Source organism: Antechinus flavipes, chromosome 1 (assembly GCF_016432865.1).
Source record: "Antechinus flavipes isolate AdamAnt ecotype Samford, QLD, Australia chromosome 1, AdamAnt_v2, whole genome shotgun sequence".
Classification (NCBI taxonomy): Eukaryota; Metazoa; Chordata; class Mammalia; order Dasyuromorphia; family Dasyuridae; genus Antechinus; species Antechinus flavipes.
In genome coordinates, this window is record NC_067398.1 from 285,762,623 (window position 1) to 285,782,636 (window position 20,014).

Genomic DNA, 20,014 nt, shown 5'->3' on the forward strand with positions numbered 1-20,014 from the left:
ACTCTACATGACCTCATTTTTGGTTTTCTTAGCAAAGATACTGGAGTGGTTTGCCATTCCCTTTTCCAGCTCATTTTAACAAATGAGAAAACTGAGTTGAACAGGATTAAGTAACTTGCCCAGAAAATTTTGAAGCTAGATTTGAAGTCTAAAAGATGAGTCTTTCTGATAACAGGCCAGAACTCTACCCACTGTGCCACCTACCTAACCCAAAACTCCTTATTCAATCTAAATGAATTTTTAACTTCTAATGGTATAAGGCTAAAGAAATCTTTCTCCTTTCACTCTATAAGATTCAGAGATTATAAGATGAAAGATTATAGAATAAGATTCTATATTTATACAAACTATTGATTGGTTTTTGTTTTAATATTTATTCATGGATATGTATCTCCTACTTGACTCTAAGGTTACATAAGTTTCCTGCAGGCAGAAACAGTATTCTTGTCCTTTGTGCTCCCCAGTGTCTATATCATACTTAATAAATATTTGTTGAGTTGCATAAAACATTATTTCCAGAAAGGATCTTCCCCAACTTTCTTTTATTGTTTATCTTTTACAAAATTAAAGCAAAGTAGAATCATAGTGGCAATCTTAAATGTGGACAAGTAAGGAAAGAAAGAGAAGAGAGAAAAAATAAATCAATGAAAAATGCTAGTAATTACTAACCTGGCAAAAGTTAACCCTATTCCATTATCTGCAAATCTGCAAGAGAAAGGAAATTAAAGAAATTCAATAAATTATGTAAAAGATTATTTGAATTCTGGAAAATCTCAATAGGACCATTAATTTTTACTCTCTCCAAATTGTGAAAAGAGTTCAAAGAGACAGCTTCAAACAAATAATTTAATATTACTAACATTAGTCTACCAGGTCACTTTCTTGGATGGCAAGGTCAAAAAGGAATTTGAACTCCCAAAAAATAAAAAGTAACAATAATGTCATATCCAGCAACAGAATTCAACAATCCTTGAGTATTAAATCTATGTCCAAAATAAAATAAATACATATTGGGAATGAAAAAAGTAGTATAGCCACAAGTCATTTAAAAAACATAAAGTCAACAAAACTAGTAAGAGAAAGGTGGAGTTTTGTTTAAAGATTTAAGGGGAAAAACCCATGTTTCCCCTAATTTTTACTTGATTTTGGGACATTACTCTTCTTATTCACACAGAGTTAAATTCTTAATTTCTGTACAACTCTAGAATTGCCATTTTACCAGATTGGTTTCTTTTTAGGGAAAGAAGCTAGATGATGGAAGAAGAAAAAGAAACCATTTGAAAGAGACCAAATAATCAAAAGATCATAATGATAAAGAAACCACCACCACAGCCCTGGGGCCAGGAAAAGGGAAGCCCCTGAAACAGTTCTGGGATATAAGTTTTCCCTAAGGACTTCTTTAGCTAAATTCCTGGAATTCTACTCAAACACAAAATAATGCAAACAACTCCACAAAAAGAAAAGGATCCATAGTTAAGATCACCACAAAACTTGGCAACTGCAACTATAAAAGAGAGGAGAGTTTGAACTACTCTAGAAGGCAAAAAATAAGGGCTAAACCAAGGAAGAAGTAAAATTAGTTGTCATTAATTAATAGTAAATTCTTGTTATACTTGGTAAGTCAGCCCCTATAATTGGTTCCTCTCTTGTATTAAGATAAGCAAAATAATTGCAAGATACAATACTATCTTCTCTCACATGATGTTCCTCCCACCCCCCAATTTTTTTTCCAACAGTCAATTAAATTGTTTTGATTAGGTCACATACGCCGAATTCTGAATGATAATATCTCCTCCTCGGACCCATGCTCCATGATCATTATTTTTAAAAGTGATGAGTCTGTCAATAAGTGCAGCAACACGGGGTTTTTCGGGGTCTGCATCTTGATGAGGTCGAAATCTTGAGATAAGGTGAGGAAAATATAAACAGTGTAAAACAAAATTACTATAGAAATAGATTAGTCAGCATATTTATTTGTACCTGTATAACTTAATAACCTCTTTAAAAAAAATCTTTGATTTAAAATTAATGTTAGTTTCAATCTCTGTCCATATTAATATAACATTAGTATTTCAAAAATTCAAAGAAGTACAAGATTTTTTCCCCCACTGATATATGATTATGTCAGTGTGGGTCTTTTTTCTAACAGTAATGTTTACAAACATCTGTGTACTTTCAGAATGAGCTTCTTCTCCATGCCTTCCTATAAAACCTCCATGATATATTAATTCAATCTTCTAGAAGCTTTCCTCTCAAATGGGATTTCAGTATAATGCTCATTCCACTGCCAATACTCATTCTTTCTATATGACTAGTCTTCTTCCGTTTTTAGACATGAATTTTCTAGGCAGATCGATATATCTATGTTGATTCTTCAATTGGGCTTCAAGGAGTTAAAGTCAAAATGAAAGTTTCAATATATACCCAAATATCTGAAGCAGATTTTTACAGGATTTTTTTTTACTGAAGAAAAAAAATACTAGCAACCACATGAGTGTTGATAGATTGAAACTACGATATACGTAATGAAATGTTTTTGTACAATAAGAAATGGTGAATGAGAAATTCGGAGAAACATGGGAAGATCTTTAAGAACTGACGTACAATAAAAAATAAGCGGAACCAGAATGACAATCTTCATAATGACTATAATCAAACAAAATATAAAAAAGGAAGGGAATAATTATTTATATATAGCCTATTACGTGTCTGACACTATGTTAATCACTTTACAAATATTATCTCATTTGATCGTCTCAGTAAGTCTGGGAAGTAGCTGCTACTATTATCTCTATTTTACAACTAAGGAAACTGAAGTAAACAGGTTAAATGTCCAAAGGCACACAGCTATTAAGTGCCTGAAGCTGATTTAAACTCAGATTTTTTTTGTCTTCAGGGCCAGTGTTCTGTGCCTTGTGGCCCCTAGCTCTAAAAAGAAGAGGAAGCCTAATCAGTGACATTTGATAATGAAACATTTCCCTCTAGGAAAGAAGGGGACCACAAAAGCAGAATGTTAAAAGCATTGTCAGATGTGGTGTTTTTACATAATCATTTTTCTTTCTTAGTTTTGCTGGCTTTTTTCAAAACTCATTTCCAATCCCACCTTCTGCAGTAGACTTTTTCTGATCCCCTCCACAACTGCTAAAGCCTTCATCTCAAATATACCAGGCAAAAATTGTTTTCTGCCTCTGTTTTCCCAGAACTTAGAATGGTGCCAAAGCCCAAAGTACATGCTTACTGAGTTTATGGGGAGTGATTGATTTCAAAGTGCCAAGGATGTGAGGGGAAGGTTGTTTTTCAAGGGACTTAGGGACCTATATCCAGAAATAAGTGATAGATTTAAAAGGTATCAATCAAAAAAGTTTTTTTTACAAAGACGAAAAAAGGGTATGTTAAGATTTTCCTTGTCAATTAGAAAAGATTGTCATAAACATTCCCTAAGTACAGATTTGGACTGAACAGGCCATTCGCATATATCATATTCAACCCTTATCCTGACATAAAATACAAATGCAATAAATCTATCCTTAGATACAATATTACACATGTTTTAATTCAAATTACTTGCCTTTTCTTGCCTCTAACTTAATCCAAGAACCCTATCCCAGTACCCTGGGGTACTAAAGGACAATTCCTCTGATTCTTAAGCTACCAATAAACTCTCCATGAGATTGGTTATGCTGAGTAGTTTCCTAGTCCTTACATAATACTAAACAGATGGAATATTCTTATAAAGGAAACTTATCAATGTTATCAATGACAGCCAAAATGAGGAAAAAAAAATCACCTCAATACCACATGTTGCAACATCAATGCCACTCTAGCTGTTTCTAGAACTAAATCTAGGGAATCTCTTGCTGCTTGATGCATGACGGCTCATTAAATTCACAATCTTCTGTTTATGATTTAAAATAGATGCTCTCTTGATTTATTTCCCTTTTAAACACTCATCCTTTCTCTTTTTTTGACTCTCTTGATATTTCTTGTTATCTCTTTACTATCTTTTACTGTCTTTTAAGTTTAGCCCAAATTTCCAATTTTTCACCAAATTTTATGCTCATTCTCCTTTCTTTCAAATTCTGAAGGTAGGCAAAAAGTTCATCTAATTAACCAGTTTAATTTATCATAAGTGAATAAAATTTCCATAGGATCTTTGTTATATTTGCCCTTTTGACTATTGATCTGTCAATTTTATATATGGATTCCATAGTTTCTTAATACTTATGGCTACAACATATACAACAAACATGAAATGAGCACAAGAACTCTTATCAATAATCAAATAAGTAGAATAAAGATGCCAAGTTCCCAAGATTTCTAAACTTTGTCAGCTATTATTCGCTTTTCTTTTTTACACTTTGATCAAACTGTGATCAAATTTTTTATTTATTTCCTTTTTAACTTTTCAAATGCTGTCTGAATATCCCTTAAAAATATTTCAGAACAGATCTGACCTTTGTAAACTCATGCTGACTAATTTTACAAACTCATATTTTCCAAACTTTCTCTTAATCCCGTGTCTCATTAAGGAACCTCATTTCATACTGAAGTCAGACTTTATGACCTACTGGAATATTTCTTCCTTCAAATACTTGCTAAAGACAAAGTTTAGCCTTGTAATCTGTAAAACCTATTAATCTCAATCTTGGCTATTAGAGAAATAAGAGTAATAATTATCTATAGTGCATTAGAGATAGAATAAAGTTAATCAAGATCCAGAACTTTTTACTGGATACACAATTTATTTTTGCACAATTTTCTGAGTTGACCCATCTTAATCTTTGTTTTCCTGCCATTATTTTCAAAAATGTTCATTTCCAATTTTGAAACTGTTTATCTTGGCTCATATTGTGTGCTTATGCCTGAAATATTGCACCATGTAACCATAATATATACATAGTGGCTGAAAAGGAAAGCAAAGTTGGTTCTACTTATGACTTGCAATCAAGAATGCTAAAAAGAAAACAAGAGCTTAGATCACCACATTAAGGAACTCATTGCTTCATGTTAGCTTGGACAAACATCCCACTAAACCTATTTAGAAAACTGCTACAGAAGCAGCTACACCCAAAGAAAGAACACTGGGAAATGAATATAAACTGCTTGCATTTTTGTTTTTCTTCCCGGGTTATTTATACCTTCTGAATTCAATTCTCCCTGTGCAACAAGAAAACTGTTCGGTTCTGCACACATATATTGTATCTAGGATATACTGTAACCTATTCAACATGTAAAGGACTGCTTGCCATCTAGGGGAGGAAGAGGAGGGAGGGAGGGGAAAAATCGGAACAGAAGTGAATGCAAGGGATAATGCTGTAAAAAATTACCCTGGCATGGGTTCTATCAATAAAAAGTTATCTTAAAAAAATAAATAAATAAAAAACCACCCACATAAATATATGCAAAATACTGTGCCAAATACAAAATAAAAAAAAAAAAATAGAATTGCTTTGAATCACTAAACCACTGAGAAGAACCAAAAAAAAAAAAAAAAAAGAAAGAAAGAAAGAAAAAAAGAAAACTGCTATAGTGTTTAAAAATTCATGGCATAAAGGAAAATATCATTTTAGGATTATAGCATGATTTAGATAACACCATGGAATGATATGAAAATGGTTAAGAAATAGGACTTGGAATAAGGAAGCCCTGCTTTCAAATACTGCCTCAGAAACTTACTGGCTACTTGACTTTGAGAAATTAATCTAATGGTTCTTAACTATAGCTATGAAATAAGGATATTGCCTATAGAATGTTCTTCCCAAGGTTGTTGTGAAGATCACAGGTTTATGAAAAGCATTTTAAAAACCTTAAAGCTATTTAAATATCTGTTCCATTTACAATGCTTTCTCTTTCTTGCTCCTTCTCTCTCCCCCAATGTCTTTTTTCCCCTCTCCCTCCTTTTCCTCCTCTTCCTTTCCCCAAAGACCTGCAAAATGAGTGTAATATATATAGCCATCAACATTATGATGAATTTTTATATTTGTCCTGCTGCCTATGCCAACTGCTGAACAGCACAAATTTTACCTACTGTAAGAGAAATTTCCCTTTGAAAGTTTTTATATTCTGTATATGTTTTACATATTTTCCCCATAGAATGTAATTGCCTCCAGGAAAGAAACTATTTTTACCTTTCTTTCTATTCCCAAAACTTAAAACAGTGCTAAGCAGATAGAAAGTCCTTAATAAATGTTTATTAACTTGACTTGACCAATATGGCTTCCTGTTGAAGAAGACAGTTCTTCATTTTATAATCTAAAAATAAGGTGTAATTCTCATCAAGAATGCACTCCCTCACTTTCTCAAAGTAGCTGCAGTCAGAGATAAATTAGTGCTTAGGCCTCCTGCACAAGTGATATTCAAAGAAGATTATTATTATACATTCCAATAGTCACTATTGCTTAATTATACTCTTCTCTCTCTTTAATAAGCAGGAAACGATGGCTTTCTGAAACTGCAGAAATCTTAAAATTGCTGACAAAGAAAATTATTCCACTCAAGAAACTTTTATCCTAAATACATCCTGTGTAAAAGTACTCTGCTATGTACTAGGGAAAGGGAAAAATTTTTAGCAAAGATCTCATGAAGTTTAAAATCTAAGAGTCATAACACATAACCAGTTAATTGCAATACATAAATATATCATAGAGGCATAAATCAAAAGTGCTGCAAAAGGGCCAAACAGAAAAGTTATGAATGAGGAGGTTCAAGAAACCTCAAGAAAAGAGCTTCACAGCTCTTTTTGTGGTGCAAGGAAATGGAAATTGAGTGGGTGTCCATCAATTGGGAAATGGCTGAATAAGATGAGGTATTTGTAATGTATTACCATTTTTCAGTAAGAAATGAGAAGCAGGCCAATTTCAGAAAAGCCTAGAAGAACTTACATAACTGAGCAGAACCTGGAAGACATTGTCCACTATAACAGCAATTTTGTGTGATAATCAATTATGACAATTGTGACTGACTTAGCTCTTCTCAGCAAGACAATTCCAACAGACTTGGTATAGAAAATACCATTCACACCCAGAGAAAGAACTATGGAGACTGAATAAGGATCAAAGCATATGTTTCTTTTTTTCTTTCTTTCTTGTGGTTTTCCCCTTTTGTTTTGACTTTTCTTTCCCAACATGACTAATAGGGAAATATGTTTTAAATTATTTATATATAATACCTATATCAATTTGCTTTTGGGAAGGGAGGGAGGAAAGGAAGGGAGAAAAAGAAAACTGGAACTCAAATCTTACAAAAGTGAATGATGAAAACTATCTTTATATTTAATTGGGAAAATTTAAATGCTATTAAATAAAAAAAGGCTTCATTCAGTACCTTAAAAATTGGTTAAGGAAGTTAGCAGAACCAGGGACAACAAATCAACATTAACATTGTAAAAGAAGATCACTTTGAAATACTCAAATCTGACCAGTGAAATGAGCAATCATGATTCCAAAGGACTGATGATGATGCATACTATTCTCCACCTAACAGAGAAGTGACGTACTCATGAAACAGAATAAAGCGAAACATTGTCAGACAGTCAGGGAAAATGTTTTACTTGACTACAGAGATTTGTTACAAAGACTTTGTCTTTTTATTTAGCAATGGTAAAGGAATAGGAAAAGGAAAAGAGGGTAGGGAAAAGGTAATAAAACAAGAAAAGAAATAGAAGAAAGACAATGAAGCATTTTTTTAGAAACATGATTTTTATAGGACGGGAAGTATACAGTCATATTTATGGGTAGATGAAAAGAAGCCAATAGAAAGGAAGAAATTAAAGATCCATTAGGTGGGGGGGGGGGGGGGAAGAAGGGGGGGAGGGGAGGAGAAAGAGAGAGAGAGAGAAGGTGTGAAGTGGAGAATAATTGATAAAACAAAGTAATAAATAAAGGTGGGATATGCGATTAAGGGTGCAGGTAAGAAAATCATCTTACTAAAGAAGAGATAATTTTTCCTTTGTGATCAGAAGGAAGCAAGAGAAAATAATTTGGTGATAGTTCTAAAAAGTTTTGAGGAATGAAACAGTATAGGATAAATCTGCTTACAGCAGATGGTATCAAGCTTTTTAACTAAGAGGCTAAATTTTCCATTGCAAGTATAAGAGGTATAACAGATAGTAAGAGGAGGGGGGAGTGTGAGATTTATCACTGTGGGGGAAAAAATAGGGAATTAATAACAGTAAAACAAATAGTACGTCAAACTACATCAATCAAAGGCCCAGTTGAGACTATGAATTAAATGTGATCTCTAGAATAAGCTTATTTCATGTCTCCTCCCCCCTCCCCCCCCCCCCCAGTAAAATTCTAAGGTCCTAGAGAATAAACACATGAATGGCCATGGAAAAGTGGAAGAATGAGGATTAGTAAATTGAGAATGTTAAAGTCCATAAGACAAGGAATTCTAAGATGATAGTCAAAAATTATAGAGACAGAGGTCAAGGTTCAGTATCAAAGCAAGCAAAGTAAAAAACCAAACAGGAGAAATTGAGTAGAACAAAGATGGCCTCAAAAGATCAATGACTAATTGGAAGGAAAGATTTATTTGTTGTGAATGAGAGTAGGAAAAAGACAAAAGATTGTAGAATTAGAATGGAATTTCAAAATTCTAGCTCCTGGAAGCAGTGGAATTGCAAGAGTATGGCAAAAGTAGAACGTAATAGATTTGATTGAGCTGAGGAACTATGTTACCAGGTTGTTAGCTCATCAACATACACAGAACTAAAGTTCCTCTAGATTGTGGTAGGCCTTGGGATGTAAAGGAAGAAGGTTAGCTATATATTAAACAGATTGGGTAAAGGGGAAGGGAGATAACTCTGAACATCTCTGGCTGTCATCTATGCCTAGAATGCTCTCTCTCACTCTTACTACTGACTTACTTGGCTTTCTTTAAGTCCCAACTAAAATTCTACCTTCTATGGGAAGCCTTCTCCAGTAACTCTTACCTTCAGTGCTTTCCCTCTTTTAATCATTTCCTATTTATCCTGTATGTAACTTGCTTAGAATATATTTGCATGTTGTCTCCCCCCTTAGACTCCCCCTTTGAGGATAGGGATTATCTTTTGCCTCCTTTTATATCTACAAAACTTAGCACAGAGCCTGGCATGTAGTAGTTGCTTAACAAATATTTGCTGATTAACTGAAAATGGCACCAACAAAGATAGGGAATGAGTGCTATAAACAGGAAATTACTAGTTACTTCTGTGTAATCTGAAGATGAAGTTTATATTAATCCACAGATGTCAAAAGAGTAAAATATGTTTCCTCAACACTCATAAAAAAAAAAGACTATTCCAGACTTTTAAAAATACATTTTAATTTTTGTTTCTAGTGTAAGCATAGTACAATGGAATCAGAAAATACCCAAGTTCAAACCCAAACCCCAACTCCAACACTTCGTTGTATGACCCTGAGCAAGTCATTCACTTTGTAAAATCCTATTTCTCTCAAGGTTACAAATTTAATCTATTATTTCTTCCAAGGTTACAAATGTAATCTATTATTATAATTACTATTACTATCATCATCTCCTGAGTCCCCCCATCCCATTAGTAGCTTCTCTCCATAATCATTTTCTTATACGTGCACATGTCATCAGTAAAACATAACTTCTTGGAAGGTAGGAACTGTTTTTATCTTTGTCTTTTTATCCCTAGCACAGTGCTAGGCACACAGTAGGCACTGAACAAACACCTAAATTGAATTATTATCAATGATTTTATTTATAAAGTTTCCCTTGACTTAGCATAAATTGAATAGAATTTTAAAAATTAAAATGTATACCTTGCGCTGTTATCCAAACAAAGATATTCTCTTGGATCAGAAGCACTAGCATTGGATGTTTTTACTCCTTTATCAATAAACAAACCCGCCTGGAAAACATAATTAAGGACCATATGCTTAAAACCATGACCATGTGTACATGAATCAAGAAATCCCCTTAACAAATTATTACTCTCTGAAATGTCTCTTCATCCCATAAATACCTGGATTGTTCTTAATGTGTTCCTAGTGTGAAGATTATTTGCCCTACAATATGGTGGCATAGAAAGAATCCCAGGGCTTACAGATACCAGATGGAGTCCATTGATATTTATTAACTATGTGATCTTGATTTGATTGGGATTTTTGCAAGGAAAATGCTTTGTAAAACCATCAAATATTATATGTCAATTCAAATTATTTTTATTTTTGAACAGCAACAAGGAGGTAAATTGAACAATGCCCTGAGTCTGGAGTCTGGAAGACCTGAGTTAAAATTCTACTTCAGGAGTTTATGAGCTATGTGACCCTGGGAAAGTCACTAAATCTCAGGCTGCTTCAGTTTTCTCAACTGTTAAAGGAGAATAATAATAGCACTTACCTCTCAGGATAGTTGTTGAGTACTGAGTGAGATCGTATTTGGTAAGTATTTAGCATAGTGCTTGGCACATAGTAGTCAAATAATACATGTTCATTTCTTTCTTTCTTTTTAAAATGAATTATATAAATGAATAAAAAAAGTGAAATATCATTACTTACAGGAGAGTTTTTAGAATAGCACAATATTCATTTAAAACTGACATGGAACACACATATGGACAAGGATTTTTGGAGTGATGTTGCACACACAAAACATTTTTTTAAAAACTTAGATAAATTACTATTAATGTCCGATTTATATTGAGTAAACCATTTGTCCATCTTCTCCACCAACCAAAGATTCCAATGTCATAAAAGATTCTATTTGACCTCTAAAAAAAAATGTTGTCAAGTCAAATCCACTTAAGGAGGAAACATTTTACTCATTTATTTACTCAGTCAGTTACTGATGTTATATAAAAATAAATATTAATTGATTATAATTGGCATAGTACTAATCATTAATATCATAAATGGGAAGAAAAGATTCCTTCCTCCTGCAACTTATGTTTAATTTGGACAGGATAAGAAATAATCTAAAAGTTTTAAGTAAAGTATATTCTAAAAAAAGTTGTTGTTCTTGTGTGTGTGTGTGTGTGTGTGTGTGTGTGTGTGTGGATGGGTGTATGCACATGCGCGCGCGTTATCTCTTGGCAGGTAAACTTATCCAGTGTAGTTAATTATGTTTCACTAAATATGGATAAAGTCCATATGTGAAGCCAGTCATATGTGAAAACCGTTTCTATAAAATTACTCCATTCACATATTCCTGCTGCCAGTTGGGATAAAAAAAAAAAAAAGTCCTCAGTGTTACTGCTTTGAGAAACCCTAATGCATCTCAGAACTTATATATATATGAAAATTTTAAAGATATTTAAACATATCAGTGAGTTTTTTTCCCTAAGGAAAGCACATACAATATCCAAATAAAACCATTCTTCCTTTATCTGTTAGCATATATTTGTTAGCATATACTTCGAAAGCTCAGAATTAATTTCCTTTACAAATGGTTTTGATTTTCATTCTTACAAACATATCTGCACATGTAGACCCTTTTCCCTGTTTTTATGATCTTTAGAATACAAGCCCAACAGAGATTGTGCTGAATCAAAGGGTTTGCACAGTTTGATAGCCCCTTGGGCATAGTTCCAAATTTGACTTTCATTCTTCAATTGTGCTCATATTTTTTCTCCCAGAAAAAAAAATATCCATTAGTGCAAGAAACAATAGGAACTGACCTTAAAATTTGAATGAACTCTGTTGTTATAAAAAATACCCAATGGTGTCAGTTCTGCTTTGGTTAATCCATGCGATTCACTAGACTCCCCTGTGGCTTCCTTGTGAAACAAATACCATATTCCAGCATCCTAAAATCAAAATGAAGAGAACATTAGTAAAAACTTTTTTTAAAAAACATTCTTTACACAGAATGATTTCAGAAAAATCTGGAAACACTTATATGAATTCATAGAAAATGAAATGAGCAGAATAGGGAGAATATTGCACATAGCAAGAAGCAATATTGTAAGGATGATCAAATGAAAGACTTAAACTACTTTAATCAAGACAATGATCCAAGACAATTCCAAAGGACCAAATGATAAAATACGCTGTCCACTGTCAGAAAGAGAAATGATGAACTCTGAATATCAGACTGAATACTTTACTTTCTTGATTTTTATCTCTTTTTGAATCTGTTTTCTTTTGCAACATAGCTAATATGGAAATATGTTTTGATTGATTATACATGATTTCACATATAAAAATATCAAATCTCTTGCCTTCTCAAAAAGAAGGAAAAAGGAGGAGGCAGGAAGAAAATTTGGAAGTTAAAATTTTTAAAAACGAATGCTAAACTTTTGTCAGATTGCTTGCTATCTTGGGGAGGGAAATGTTAAGAAAGGAGAAAAGGAGAAAAATTTGGAATTCAAAATCTTACCAAAATGAATATTGAAGATTATCTTTACAAGCATTTGGGAAAATTAAATACTATTGTTTTCTATTTTTATTCAAGTTTATTACTAATCTATTTGTACTGTGTTTTTTGTGGTATAAACATGTCTTCTTTATAAGCAACTTATTTGATACATATAGACCAAGCCATAGGAAATTAAGTTTTCTGATGTAGCCACAAGAGACTTTCTGACAATCTATTACATTGATCTCCTAGAAAATAAAATACTACTGAAAAAAAAAAACAATTAATGCTAAAAGTTACATGCAATTGAGAAATATTTAACAAAATAAAAATATGTTGGGAAAAAGACACTCATTCAATTTCTTTCTATCACAATCTCTTAATTTCATTTCCTTAAAATGCTTCACATTAAGAATAAATAACAAAGAGTCAAGTCTACAAAGAGTGCACTTGAAAAAAAATTTTAAAAATAAAATTAAATTAAAAAAAATTTTTTTAAAAAAGAGTTTACTTGATTTCATAGAATAGACTTAAAACCCATTTCATTTTGTTTTTTAGATTAAGCAAAAAGCTAAGATGCTGAAATAGTAAGTTTCTACTACCATTTGCTTACAAAGTCTTTGATTATTATCTATTAATATCACTCCCTAACCTGGGCCAAATCAATAAACTCATTATAAAGACAACACACTGAATCAAAGCAATAGGTTTTTTTTGTTCAGTTTCAAAATGATCAATAAATGTGTCATGTCCATTAGACAAACATTCAGCCAATGTACAGATTTTACTGACTTCTAACAAACAGATCTAATGTTCTTCCTGTCCTGAAACTTTTTTTTTTTCCTAAAAGAATTAACACTGTACAAATGAATCAGCATCCTGTTTGGTGTTGGAAATGTCAGTCTGAATACTGTGTTACTATCCTTAACAGGAACATAGGAAAGATTTAGGAATTTTCTCTACTTGAGATATAAAAGTATGTCATATATATATATATATATACACACACATATATATGGATATAAAAAATTTAGTCTGTCAGATTACTATTAGCAGAGAATATTAACAAAGATTCATTACTCTGATTAAACATGCAGATGAAATCTAAGAATATAGAATAGAAAATCTTATGTGAATTGAGAATATGAGAGAATAAAGCACAATTTTTTTCTTTTAAAAAGGTTAAACTTGTATTTCACTAATGAATTAGTGTGAAAAAATGTATATATTAGCTCCCATTGGCATCATACACTAAGATGATAAATGAAAGAAAGTACATTTGGAAGACATGGAGAAGAGCTTAGTACAGATAGAACCCAAACTTTCAAGGGAAAAACCATCTTAAAATGAGTATCTGCCTCACAGCTTGTTTTCTTGTTTCTTTATTACTTTCCTGATTTTCCTGAATTTCTCTGCCTTTTTACCAGCAGCCTCCTCCCCCTATCAGTTTATTCTTCAATCTTCTTACCCTAGAAGTACACTTTGCCCTTGTAGTTTCTACTAAAATTCCAGTTTAAAAAAATCATCCAAGCCAGCACATTTCCATTCTTCTCTGTGATCCACTCCTGACTCTCCCTCCAGACTTTCTCCACCTGTATATCTTCCCCTCCTCCACGCCCACTACAATTCCTAAAAATTTAGCTTCATTTTATCTGTTCTCTTCTCTTAGAATGAAAGTTCCTTCTGTTTATGTTTATTTCTCCAGTGCTAAGCACAATGACTAGAACCAAGTAAGTGATTAATGAATATTTGTTGCCTTGTTGACTGTGCAGTTAAAACAGATAAAAAGAACTTTAGACAAGAACCATGGAGATGTACAGTGCAAAAGGACTTTATTTAGTTCAAGGTGAAAGTCCTATCAAATGGCTATCTAAATAGTTTTGCTTGATGAGTTTCTTTGGGAAGAAAAAAATAAAGTTGAGCATATATTTTTTTTTTTCATTTCATTTTCATTTCACCAAACATGAGATGAGAGAGAGAACAAGAACAAAAGGCATGCCTTCTACTTCTGCATACAAGAGAATATCATTTTCTCACATTTTCTCAGAGATCCTTTCCAAGTATTTTATTCAACATGTCGTACCTGAAACAGCTGAAAGAAATTTTTACCCATGATTCTTATTCTTGAGATCATACATACCAAAGGACAATGCTAAATAAAATTGATTATGGACATCAACACTTATCACATAGTAGGCACCTAATAAATGCTTACTTTCTGATTGATATAATAGTTCTCCAATCTGCAAGGACCTATTTTCAGATCAGAAGCTTCAAAATGTGGAAAAAGGGTTATCTATGGGCTATCAAACAAAAAGCCCACACAGGATTATCAAGATTGAATTAAACTACCTATCTGACCTTAGGTAAGTCACAACTCATTGGGCCTGGTCTAATTACCTTCATTTGTAAAATGGTGGGATGGAACAATCCTGAAGTTCCTTTGAGGTCTAGATCTAGGATCCCTATACTCATACATTCAGGAAGAAATTGTTTCAATAGAAGTAAATCAAACAAGAAATCAATAAACATTTTTAATTACTTAGTATATGCCAGATACTGTACTTATACCATCTTCTGTATACTTTTCCCAAAAGATAAAGCATTTCAACTAGTCTTTTGATTCAAATCAAACTCACACGGAGCATATACACAAGTCCTGGAAAGCACTGTCACGTTTTTCTTTCCATTCAAAGCTATTTTATATATACCCTCAAAATAAGATAAGAAACCAAATTTCATAACTTTTAAGCTATATTTAGCCAACAATGATATTGTCTTAGGAAAAAAAGCTATTTAAAGTCTTGTGTTGATTGTTTTTTAAACACATCCATTAAACCATAATTATGTTTTTTTTTTTTTTTTCCAAGCTCATCTAGGATTAACATCAGTCCTTCCTACCAAAGGAATACCGTTAATTACATAAATTAGCCCAATTACAAAACTTGTCCCAGTCATTCAATCCCTGGACAATCCTGATAAATCACATGGCTAAGTTCAGCTGCCTAAACAAAGGAGAAAAAGCCTGAATTCAAAGGTCCACTTTCTGCCTATTATCATAAAAACTTAAAATTTGTTACTATAGCCTACAAAACAATCCATTCTCAGAAAGGAAAGTCAAGGCAATCAGCACATCATCACTAAAAACCATGACTCAAGTAGCAGCCACTCAGTCCCATTAAGATTTAAACTACAAAAACCAAGAGACTAAAGACAATGGCTATGTAGTATACTCATAATACAAACCGAAGATAATACGGTTCTTGAACACAGCATCTCTCTTACTTCTACTGGCTAAAATAATGGAGATACCCACAAACAAAGGGAAAATCATTTTCTGTGCTTGTAACAACAGGTCAGGTCAATATCATGGAAAAACACTGAATATTTACAGCACCACAAAACAGAACTTATACCACATGCACAAATTCTTTAGTGAATTTATAGAAGAAATAATTCAATAATATAATGGTAAGCCCATGTGACTTACCTGTGAGCCAGCAGCTGCATTATTTATCAGATGGTTATTGGGATGTGCAATCCAAAATGTTGAAACAGCCCTGCAACATATTTATTTTGAAAGATTAAAATTTCTTCACAAGAAATCTTGACCATTGGAAACTAAGATTTTCAAAAGTTACAACACCAATATAATCAAATGAGTTGTTCTGCTTTTTAATTTTTTTTTAAATTTCCTGTCCGCCAAGTACTCACATGCAATCTGTAGCAGGCACAGGGACATAATTTCCAAAGACTTTCCCTCTAATGCTTGTGCACATGGTGTTATTCCTGTCAGTGGGAAGAAGAGTGCCTGGTTTGGTGACAAGCCCAAGGTTGTGAAACAAAATATTCCTTTGCTCAATGCCATCTTCCAAGAAGAAACAATGACCTAATGTGTCAAAGCCAATAGTGTCTTTTATCTGCAGAAATACAAGTCCATTATATCATTAGCAACAAGATTTACTGTAAATTAAGTGTAAGTGATACTCAGTTTAACATTCTCAGTACAATTGCAAGAGGAAGTTTCCCTAGCAGCAGCAAAAATAATAATAATAATAATAATAATAAATAAAATAAAAAATCGAATGTTGAGGTTTTTTAATTTCCTTGGTATTGTGACTACTTTGGTTAGAAAATCTAATTTACTAGGATAAAAGCACATTAGAAACAAGACAGATCCAAGCATAGGCTGTGAAAAGTTATTTAGATATGGTTGAAAGGCCATGGAAATTTGTCACAATTTGCAATCAGCTTTAAGCTGCTTAGTTTTCTTTTTTTTTCCAATCTTTTTTTATTAAAGTTTTTTATTTTTCAAAATATATGCATGAATAAGTCTGCAACATTAATCCTTGCAAAACCTTGTGTTCCAGTTTTTCCCCCTTCTCTCATCCTCTTCCCTACTAGATGGCAAGTAGTCCAATATATGTTAAACACGATAGAAATATGTTAAATCCAATATATGTATACATATTTATATAATTCATATGCCACACAATATGAGTGAAAATGCTATATTATGAACTACACTCAGTTCTCACAGTCCTCTTTCTGAGTGTAGATGGCTGTTTTCACTACAAGACTATTGGAATTTGGTTCTCATTGTTGAAAAGAGCCACATCCATCAAATTGGTTGTCATATAGTCTTGTTGTTGTGTACAATGCTGCTCATTTCACTTAGCATCAATTCATGCAAGTCTCTCCAGGTCTCTCTGAAATCATCCTGCTTATCATTTCTTATAGAACAATAATATTCCATAGCATTCATATACCATAACTTATTCAGCCATTCTCCACCTGATGGGCATCCATTCATCTTGCCACTACAAAAAGGGCTGCCACAAGCATTTTTGCACATGTGGATCCCTTTATCTCCTTTAAGATCTCTTTGGGATATAAGCCCAATAGAAACACTGCTGGATCAAAGGGTATACACAGTTTGATAACTCTTTGGGCATCCACTGGTTGGATCCATTCATAGTTCCACCAACAATGTACTAGTGTTCAGTTTTCCTACATCCCTGCCAACATTTGTCATTATCTTTTTCCTTTTATCTTAGGCTGCTTAATTTTCAAACAATAATTTAAGATTAGGTTTGAGTCCACCTACCAGCAAACCATCTGTTCCATGGATAGTAACACATCTAGAAAAGCAGTGATGAATAGACACGCCATCCAGATAAGTCTGAGGTCTGTAACCTCCTCTATCGTCCACATCACCACATCGGTGAAAATGCACAGGGTATTTCCCCAGATGCTGTTGCCCCATGTGCTTTAGTTCCACATGGGAAAGATGAACCGAGGTGAAATTTTTCTGAATCTACAACACAACACAAAGTACTCGAGTCAACAAATTTCACACTTAAAGAAAGAGAAAAGGGTTAGCTTTTTTTTTTTTTTTTTTTTTTTTAAATAAAGAAAATCCTGTAGTAAAGGAGAGGAAAAAGATAAAGGGGAATGTGTGATATACCCTAATCAATAAAATGGTAAACAATGAAAGAAATAAAGAAAAAGGAAGGAAGGGAGAATGACCCTGAAGAATTATGTTGATTTTTTTGTTTCAAATGTTTGTTTCTCTGGATCCTAGATTATTAATAGAATACTTCTTCCCTGAATTTATGAAATTTTTTAAATAAACAAAAACTCAGAGTCTCACTCAATTTCAAGAGCAAAAGTTGAATGTGACTTGAACAGCTTTAGGAACTAAATCTGCCAATAAGTTTTGATTGTAACATCTCTTTTTGTAAATTTATCTTTTCTTTCCATTCCTGTACTTAGAAACCTAGCACTAAAGTGGCAAACAGAATTTTATATTGTTGGTATATTTGTAATCAAACAAGAAGTCTTTTTTTTTTTTTAAGTTTCTATATGGTCATGAGTTAAAATTCTATTAAAAATGCTTTGGTTCTTGAAACACACTATTATATCTCTACAAAAGGACAGCTTTGACCAAGTTTACAGAAGTTAGAATATAATAGTTTATAAACCATAGCCTTTTCAGTTGTTTTACAAAATGTCATTTAAAGATTATTCTATTTTTATGATTCTATTTATCCAGCAAATAATGGCATTAAATAGATAACTATTGATATGAAAAAAAGTATTAATGAGAAGCAAGTTGGAGTAGAGTGGTGGTTCTCAAATTCTGTGGTCTCAGGACTCCTTTACAAAATTATTAAGGACTTCCTCAAGGACTTTTGCTTATTTGGATTATAACTATTTATATGTACCATCTTCATATTATTAAGAAAGTACTTTTGATCCAGAGAGCCCTAAAAGGGTCTCAAAGATGTTTCAGATCTCCGCAACCACATTTTCAGAACCACGGTGTAGAAATCTTGATATTAGGAAGCCCTAGTTTCAAGTCTCTTCTCTGATACATTGAAGCTATGTCATTTAACAAGTCACTTAAACAGTCAGTACTCAACAAACTTTCTAACATTCTAAGTTGTCAATAAAATCCACATTGGCAATAATTTCCTCATTGGGAATTCCATATACAAATGAAATCCCAGGGCCAATCCTATCTCCACTTCATCAAAAACAATTTCTATTTTTGCTGTGCACAATTTGTGTACATATTGTGTATGCATCAATATTATCTTATAAAAGAAATGAAACTGATTCTTACAGAAAAAACAAGTACAGACATCCAAATCAGAAACAGATATTTCTTTATATAACCACTTTTTCCTAATTAATGTGTGGCACAAATCATTTTTTTCATTTGAAACTAAATGTACATCAGCTAAAAGCAAATGCCATCCCTTCAGTTTGCTGCCTAAAAATGCCTTTTCATGTTAGGATAAAGTATATCAAAACTAGTATAAAATTTCCTATGTAAAATTAAATTTTCACTTTGGAAATTGCTATAAAAATTTCTACAGAAATTTTTATATCTGTATAATCAACATACCTGAATATGTCCCCCAAATGTATCATAACTGAAGAATTGACATTGGTTGTCAGCGTAGCAGGAGGCTTCCATCTCTCCTCTGATCACCACATTTCGGCTAAGAACTCCAACCTCAGCTCGCATATCTACTCCATCAACCATCTCTCCCATGTGTAGAAATTTAGGAGTTTCTATTTGGTGAACCCAATGAAGGCAAACAAGAATGAATGATCATTTATTAAGTTCATATTATGTGCCAAGCACCATACAAATTGCTGGTAATATAACTTTAAAAAGCAAGATGCTCATATTCTATCTAACTGGCAAGAATAACATTAAAAATTGGCTGTAGCACAGATGGAAAGATCTGGAATTCTTATATGAAGTGGTAGACTGACTAGCAAGACCCAGGAATACTTGGGCTACCTAAGTAATTCAGATGATAAGTGTTGAAAGAGGAAGGGAACAAACACTGATTAAGTACCTGCTATATGCCAGACACTGTACTAAAAGTTTTACAAATATTTTCTTATTTAATTCTCACATAACAAGACTGGAAGGTTAAGTGCTGTTGTGATAGACATTTTACAGAGGAGCAAAATGAGGCAATCAAAGGTTAAATGTCTTGCTCAGGGTCTAGGTGTCTGAAGGTGAAGTTGAACTTAGGTCTGTATCACCTTGCTGTCCTTTTGGGGATAGAGGCAGGGCAGACAGTAAAGCCCTAGGAAGGTCCTCCATCTCTTCAGAAGGAATTGTCTCCTATTTCATCTGAAGCCTAAGAGCAATCAAGCAGCCTAGGCAAGGGGAAAAGGCAAA

At 33.0% G+C, this 20,014-nt stretch overlaps 1 protein-coding gene across 2 annotated transcripts in view; it reads right to left on the reverse strand.

Annotated features, from left to right (window-relative positions):
• CEMIP2 (cell migration inducing hyaluronidase 2) overlaps positions 1-20,014 on the reverse strand; it is a 146,916-nt gene that overhangs the window by 79,707 nt on the left and 47,195 nt on the right. For both annotated transcript variants that reach the window (XR_007947726.1, XM_051962093.1), the window contains exons 7-14: positions 19,220-19,389; positions 17,414-17,623; positions 16,021-16,226; positions 15,797-15,866; positions 11,627-11,755; positions 9,771-9,859; positions 1,768-1,899; positions 670-705 (exon numbers count right to left, since the gene is read on the reverse strand). Coding sequence is in view for 1 of the 2 variants with exons in the window: in XM_051962093.1 (XP_051818053.1) it covers positions 670-705; positions 1,768-1,899; positions 9,771-9,859; positions 11,627-11,755; positions 15,797-15,866; positions 16,021-16,226; positions 17,414-17,623; positions 19,220-19,389 (1,042 nt within the window). In the remaining variant the exon portion in view is untranslated. The remainder of the gene's footprint in view (positions 1-669; positions 706-1,767; positions 1,900-9,770; positions 9,860-11,626; positions 11,756-15,796; positions 15,867-16,020; positions 16,227-17,413; positions 17,624-19,219; positions 19,390-20,014) is intronic.